We start from the raw sequence: 8009 nt of genomic DNA, 5'->3' as shown, positions 1-8009 counted from the left end.
GGTTGGAGGGACAATGCCAGCAGAAGCCTTGAAATGAGAGCTGAAATAAACTGGTTTTAGGCAGGACCCAGCACTTTTCTCTGTGGGTCTTAAAGTTGCACATTGTCACTCAGGTGTGAGAAAACAAAATCAAAACTAGAAATATTATGGAGGGGACTTCTGACTATCGGGGTCCCTTCCATCCCCAAGACTCTGTAAAATGTTCAGCAGCAAAAGAATATTGATACAAAATTGATTTGCAAACAGAATGTGTGAGTTTAATTTTTAACTGAAATTAATTCACATATAAAATTCACCCTTTTAAAGTATGTAATTCAGCGCGTTTTGGTATATTCACAAAGTTGTACAACCATCAACACTAACTCCAGAACATTTCAAAACCTCCCCAAAAGAAATCCTATAGCCATTAGCAGCTATTCCCCATTCCCTCCTCCCCCAGCCCCTGGCAACCACTAGTATACTTTCTGTCTCTATGGACTCTGGATATTTCATATAAATGGAATCATACAATATGTGGCCTGGTACGTCTGGTTTCTTTCACTTAGCATAATGCTTTCAAGGTTCACCCACGTTGTAGCATGTGTCAGTACTTCTTTCCTTTTTAAGGCTGAACAGTATAAGAAATATTCCATAGAAACATTTTGTTTATCCACTCATTAGTTGATGGACATTAGAGCTATTTGAGCTTATTTTATTTATTTTTTATTAATTTATTTATTTATGGCTGTGTTGGGTCTTCGTTTCTGTGCGAGGGCTTTCTCTAGTTGCGGCAAGCTGGGGCCACTCTTCATCGCAGTGCACAGGCCTCTCACTATTGCGGCCTCTCTTGTTGCGGAGCACAGGCTCCAGACGCGCAGGCTCAGTAGTTGTGGTGCATGGGCTAAGTTGCTCCGCAGCATGTGGGATCTTCCCAGACCAGGGCTCGAACCCGTGTCCCCTGCATCGGCAGGCAGACTCTCAACCACAGCGGCACCAGGGAAGCCCCTGTTTGTGCTTATTTTAAGTGAATGGTTATATAAATGCATTTTCTGTCTACCCCTTCCCTCAAATTAAGGACAATCAGTAGCAAAATGAAGCAATGCAAGCAAGCAAACGAGTCAGCAACTGGTACTTAGAAAAAGAAAAGCAGCCTTGATTTTTAGGGTACGTCACTGAAGAAGGGGGCCAAGGTTATGGGGTCTAGCTTAAAACTCCTAATGCCTTCCAATCCCATGTCTGAGATGAGTCTACCCACTAAGACATCAGTTAATCCACCGGGAAGTCCTTGGATCAGTAAGAAGAACTGAGAGCCATGGTCTGGATCAGTGTTTCTTACTCTGTCTTTCCGAGACTCCTAAGGTTTCATGGAAGTAACACAGGGCCACCAAGGGGGCTGGAGTGCAGGTGGACAGGGCTCTGAGCCCAGCCCCCATCCCTGCTTTAACTAGAGCAGCTCTCATTTTAATTGCTTGATTTGTTGAGGTTCCTCTAAGTATTCATCTGGAACAAATAAAGGGGGTCCGTGGCTAAAAAACTGTTTGGCAACCACTGGTAGGTGGTTTTGGCATCCTGGGACTAGAGTTGGCGCTCCCTGGCAGCTGTTCTTACGAGTTCTTCTGAGGAACCTTGATGGTGACTGTCTTCACCTCTGTGTAGGCCTTAAGCCCATCCTCCCCCAGCTCCCTCCCATTGCCAGATTCCTTAAAGCCTCCAAATGGCGTGTGGCAGGTGACAACGTTGTAGGTGTTTACCCACACCGTCCCAGCTTGGAGCGCCTGTGTGAAGTACATGGCTTTGTCCAGGTCCCGGGTGAACACAGCAGCAGCCAAGCCGTACCTGGTGCTGTTGGCCCTCTCCACCACCTCCTCCACCTTCCTGAACTTGAACAGAGGCTGCACAGGCCCGAAGATCTCTTCCTTGGCAATCCTCATGTCATCCTGCACACCACCAAAGACCGTGGGCTTGATGAAGAAGCCTCGCTCTCCAAGACGCTCCCCACCGCACAGAAGTTTTGCCCCCTCCTTCTAGCCAAGCTGGATGTAGCCCAGGATTCGTTCAAACTGTTCCTTGTCCACTTGGGGCCCCTGCTGGGTGTCCAGCTCAAAGGGGTTCCCAACTTTCCTCTGCTTAGCTTTTTCCACAGTTCTCTCGAGAAACTCATCATAGATGGATTCTTCAACGAAGGTCCGGGAACCGGCACAGCAGCACTGGCCCATGTTGAAGAACAGGGCTTCGTGGCACTGCTCCACGGCGTGGTCCATGTCGGCATCGGCCAACACAATGCTCGGGCTCTTCCCACCCAGCTCCAGGGTGACTCTCTTGAGGTTGGACTCGCCGGCCGCCTTCTGGATCAGGTGGCCCACCTCGGTGGAGCCAGTGAAGGCAACTTTGTCGATATCCATGTGATGGGCAATGGCCGCTCCTGCTGTTGGGCCATAGCCTGTGACGATGTTTACCACCCCAGGGGGAAAGCCCGCCTCTTTGACGAGGGAGGCCAAGTACAGGGCAGAAAGGGGGGTCTGCTCTGCCACCTTCATGACCACAGTGTTGCCCGTGGCAAGTGCCGGGGCCAGCTTCCAGCCCTGCATGACCAAGGGGAAGTTCCACGGGATTATCTGGCCACAGACGCCAATAGGCTCGTGCAGGGTGAAGCAGAAATGCTCGCCATCCATGGGGATGGTCTTGCCATGCCACTTGTCAGCCCAGCCAGCAAAGTACCGGTATACCTTGATGACCTCATCCAGGTCCAAGAAATAAGACTCCTGGAAAGGCTTCCCATTGTCCAGGGTCTCCAGTGAGGCCAAGTAGACACGATCCCGCTCCACTAGGTCAGCCAGGCGGTTCAGCAGCCGGCCCCGCTCTGAGGCATCCATCCGGCGCCATGGAGACCCCAGCTGGAAGGCCTCCCGGGCTGCTTTCACCGCCCGATCCACGTCAGCCCGGTCCCCCTCAGCCACATGGCCGATGACCTCCCCCGTGGCAGGGTTGACTGTTGGGAAGGTCTTCTTGCTGACCGCATCTTGCCACTCATTGCTGATGAACAGCTGGTTGTAGCGGATGTCAGGGTTCAGGATGGGGCTGGGGAGGGCTGCTGCTGAGGAGTACGGGGTGGCCAGACGGCGCAGGCAAAAGAGCCGGGGCACCAGGAAGCGCAGCATGCTGAGTACTCTGGAGGGGGACAGGAGCCAGGGTGAACACGGAGAGGGAAGCAGGGGTCCCCCAAAGGCCCATCAGCTCAGATGTTCCAAGATTCTAGCATAAAGGGGTGTCACCTCTGAAAACACGGATCACAAGGGCTACAGAAGCCCTGAAGAACTCTCTGGTTCAATTCTGTCATGTCCGATCTAGCCTCTTGCTCACTCCTTCACCTCTTCTGGGTCTTCGTTCAAATGTCACCTTCTTAGTAAGGCCTTCCCTGAGCACCCTTTATAAAACTGCAACTTTCCTCAGCCCCAGGACTCTCTCTCCCCCATACTGTGCTCTATCTTCCCCCATCTGACATACCAAATAGTATATGTACATGCTTCTATGTTTATTGTCTGCCTCTCCCCAACAAAATGGGCTCCATGAGGGCAGGGACTTTTTTTCCTGTTTCATTCATTGCTATGTCCCTGATACCTAGAATTACGTTGGCTACAGAGTAGCTGCTCAGTGGGTAGTTATTAAATGACAGACAGAGGAAACATCAAAGTATCCACAAAGGCTGTTTACTAAGGCTGTTTAACTGACCTACGGGTAGAGTAAAACCCCAAGGGACTCAGAGCCAGAGTTGTTGAATGCTGAATGGGGTCGTGCGTATGAAAAGCCTGGCACGCCCACCCAGGTCATCGGAGCTGGCGGCACCCTCAGAAACCAGCCCAGCCCAGTCCCCCCGGGGGACTGGCTTCAGCTTTCCCAGGAGTGCAGTGAGTCCGGCAGCTGGAAAGAAGGCTCTGTTTACTCTTGCCTACAACTCTGAAAACAGTGTAGACTTTATTAAAACAACTATAACATTTAAACAGTCTATATAATGTATTCAATGTAATTTAAATGGTATATACATTTCCTAGATTCATTAAAGCAGTTACTCTCCAGCTAGGACATCAATCCCTCCACTCCTGCTGTCTTTCTTGAGCCTTACCCCACCAGCCCCCAAAAGGAATTGCACCTGCCCTACCCCAGCACACACACCCTCTGCCACTGGGGAGGGAAAGGAGCAGAGAACTCATCCAGGAAAACAAGACTCCACCCAGGTCCCTGGCCCCACGCAAATCAGTGCTGCCCAGGAAGCCATCCCTTGGGAAGAAGCTGAGCCAGCAGAACTGTCAGGGGTGCACACAGGTCCACTCTGCTCAGGACTCTGCCCCATGCTGGGACAGAAGCAGCCTTGGGTCCAACAGGCCTGGGTCTGAGGAAGGAGGGGTCCCAGGGGAGGTCAGGATAAGGGGGATGCGGGGTCACTAATCCATGGGGTGGTGGTGCAAGGGTTCAAATGGCAGGAGGGGTGGTCACAGACCAAGAATGGCAAGCCTGCTTTCACGCCCAGCCAAGGCTGTTTCTACTCTAGAGGCCTACGTGGGGTGTGCATTGGGCCTCCAGCTGCATATGGGAAGAGGACTGCTCAAAGCACACCATGCTTTGCAGTTTCTAGGCCACCTTCTCAGTAGTTAACTCACCGAGGCTTCCAGCAGCCCTGATGACCCTCATTGTGGAAGAAAGCTGGGGATCAGAGAGGTTCTGGGACTCACTGAGGACACCCAGCAATTAAGAATAGGAGCCTCAGGCTGGATTCCCACAGCCCTAGCTTTGTGTTTCTTCCGTACTACGGACAATTTCTTACAGTTCCCACTATTAGCGCCCAATGTGCCAAGGACCGGACCTTCTGGGTCATCGAGGACCGGGTGGCTCCCACCTCACCCTTTCTGCGGGGAGAGAGTGCGTGTCCTGGCCTCTCAGCTACCAGTCAGGGGCCCAGTAGGCCCGGTGGGCGGGAGCGATGAGGCCGAGCTAACCCGGGAAGATTTCGAGGGTGTGAGTCCACGGGGCGATAAGGCGCCACCCCGATACCCGGGTGCGTAAGGAGGGGTGGGAAGCGTGAAGAGGTTCCTACAGTGCACGCCTCCGGGGCAGAAAGGCCGGCCACCACGTGGAGAAGCCGAGACCCAGAGAGGAAGCCTCCACTGCAGGAAGGGGAGCTGCGGCCTGCCCGGGGGGCCTAGTGGGAAGGGCGCCAGTTACCTGCAGCAGGTTGGCGCTCGCGCTCCGGTGCAGGTTCGGATTCTCACAGGTCTAGCCTGGCCTCTAGCTGGGCGCTTGCCGCAGGCCCCGCCTCCGCGCAGTGGCGGGGCTCAGCCACCAATGAGGCTCCGCCTGCGCCTGGCGCGCCGCCGACTTCCAGCCCCGCTGCTAAGGCAGCTCCTCCCTCCGGGCGCAGGCGTGTTGGGGCTGCTGGGACTGGGGTGATGGGACTGGGGGTGGGGAGCGCCCCACCTTTCCCACGTCCCAGCGCCCCGTACCCCGCGGGGTATCCCGCAACACGCCAGCGCTCTCCTCTCGCATCGCCGCTCAGAGCTGGAGTCCTAAGGCCCGAATGGGTAGGAGTTCACAGGTCACACAGCAATCGGAGACTGGACCCCAATTGTATTCTTCCTTTCTCGCAACACGAGGCGCCTTGTTAGGTTACCATCACTTGAACTTCTCCTTAACCCCTTCTGGGTCTCCCCTCTCTCTCTGCTTTTTCCTTGTTTCACTAATTTGACTGTCTTCCACTCTCTCTGCTCTTTTTCCCAGTTGATTTTATATGTGTTTTTAAAAGCTGCATTTTTTTTAAAGGACATAAAGAGTATATGTGCAATGTACAAAGCTTGGAAAACACAGAAAAGGATAAAAGAAGAAAACATATTACTTTCAATCCTTTCACCCCAAAGTTGCCATTCACCTTGCTGGTATTTTTTCCTCTGCATTTTTCAAAAATTCTTTTAATAAAAATGAAATCATATGGTAACCTCTATTTTGCTACCTTTTTTTTTTTTAACAGCAATTTATTATGAACATTTTCTCATGTCACTAATTAAAAGACAACATCCTCCTCTCCGGGGTGGTGTAAAATTCCATGGTAGGGTGGATTGTTGATGGACATTTAGATTGTCTCCACCTTGTTGTTGCCATAAAGGAAGCTAAATCCAGAACCTGCATCTCTCAGTCACTTCGCTTACACTGCACCCTCCTTCTGGTTGGAGACGTTGGGAAGCTACAAGCTGTTTTGCAGCCTTGTTTGCAGCTAGAGTTCTGGATGTGAACTCAGTGGTACCGATTAGCAGTACCCCTGTCACATGTGGAAGGTGGAGGGTATTGTCCTGCCCCCTTGGGTCATCACTAGCATGATGGCAGAAACATGAGGATTTTCTGCATCCTTCTCCAGCTTCCTGGGTGTGGGGTGGCCACTGCAACTGCAGCTCCTTGACTCCAGCTACCTGTTCCCTTGCTCTTTGAATCATGGCTGCAGGGGTGTGTCTTGAGCTAAATAGCTCCAGAGGTGGCCTCAGATAGTAACAACGCTGGTGGGCCACATCCATCTCGTTCTGGGCATCAGTCCTGAAGGTCGAGTCCTCCCTGATTCTCCCTCCCTCTGGCCCTTCCAGCAATTCTGTCAGCACCCAATGTCTGTATTAACTCTTTACCTCTCCACATATTTAGAGTATTCACATTTTCCTGTTGAACCTGACTAATTCACATGATTCTTTCCTTAAGCTACATCTCTATGCAATCTTTTGTTACCATGTCATCCTTAGGATGTTCACAGTCCTTGAGGCGAAATTTAGTTCTTCACTAAAAGCACTACATCTTGTGTCTTGCCACATCTATGTTCATGTTTTCCCAGCAACCATGTGGCCCACACAGCACATGGCCAGCCTAGCACCCCTTGGGCACTTAGCATGGCACTCCTTGGTAGATTAACTTAAGGATTATTTGGTCAACTATTAACAGGCCTCATTGATAAGAGGCAGTGAGTCTATGACAAAGCAAGTATCAGTCAGTCTTCATATGGTCAGACCACTTGGAAAGCTGTGGCAGGTGTGAGAGGCCAGCAGCAAACAAGAAGTGACCCCCTTGGGAGAGGCTGCGTCCTGTGAGAAGCAGCTGAAGGAACTGGGCATATCCATCCCTCAGAGCTCAAGGGACAGGATTTCACCCTCCAAATCTCCAAAGGGTAAAAACAGACGTAGTCTGTGGGGCCCTAGAAGACAGAGCCAGACCCATGAGAGGAAGTTAACGGGGTCAGAGGAAGAACTTCATGACAAAGCAGAGCTGGCTAAGGATGGGTGGGAGGGGCTGCCTTGAAAGGCAGTCAGTCCCCCATCACTGGAGGAGTACAAGGAGGGATATAAAACCACTTGGCAAAATCCTATAGAGGAGAATACCAGATAAGGACTGAACTAGACCAGTGGTTCCCAAATGTAACTGTGCATCAGGATTGCCTGGGGAGCATTAAAAAAAAAAGCAAAACTTTATAATCTCCCTGGGCTTACCTTCAGAGATTCTAAATTATTAGATGTTGGCTGTGATCCAGGAATTTTTTAAGTTCCCCATATGCTTCTGATGCACAACTATATTTGGGAAACAGCAGCCTAAGTGGTCTTTGGGATTCTATGACTCCATCATGGGTGGTTTTAAGAAAGGGACTTATCAAGTGAATGCTTTGTCTGTATCTAGAGTCCATCCAGAAGACCCACCCTTGACACTTCATAAGCTGTGGCTGGCACCAGAAGGTAGTCCTGTTGCAAGGCATTTGTAAAAGCATCCAAAAATTTTAAAACTTAAAACCTTCCACAGTGCTTGACATTTATGGTTTAGAGAGATGGATGAATGTGCAATGGCTCAGGGTAAAAGGCACAGATTATTTCTGCAGAAGGAATGTTTTAGATTCATCTTTTTAATTGGCAAAAAATGATCCAGGCCTCTAGAATGCAAGTTGGGCCTGGAGCCACTGTGAGTGTTTGGACTGAAAGGATTGAAGGGGAATAATGAGATAACACAAGCCATAGTCAGGT

At 50.9% G+C, this 8009-nt stretch overlaps 1 protein-coding gene across 1 annotated transcript; it reads right to left on the bottom strand.

The window, feature by feature from the left end:
• Positions 1-257: 257 nt before the first annotated feature.
• ALDH1B1 (aldehyde dehydrogenase 1 family member B1) lies at positions 258-5148 on the bottom strand. Its single transcript, XM_019948874.3, is given in 1 exon segment — positions 258-5148. A coding segment is annotated over 1 exon segment (1554 nt). The 5' UTR covers positions 3138-5148; the 3' UTR covers positions 258-1583.
• Between the last annotated feature and the right edge of the window lie 2861 nt (positions 5149-8009).

This window comes from Tursiops truncatus, chromosome 6 (genome assembly GCF_011762595.2).
Source record: "Tursiops truncatus isolate mTurTru1 chromosome 6, mTurTru1.mat.Y, whole genome shotgun sequence".
In the NCBI taxonomy this organism is placed as follows: Eukaryota; Metazoa; Chordata; class Mammalia; order Artiodactyla; family Delphinidae; genus Tursiops; species Tursiops truncatus.
Note: the sequence above shows the minus strand (reverse complement) of the source record. Positions and strands in the feature narration are given on the sequence as shown.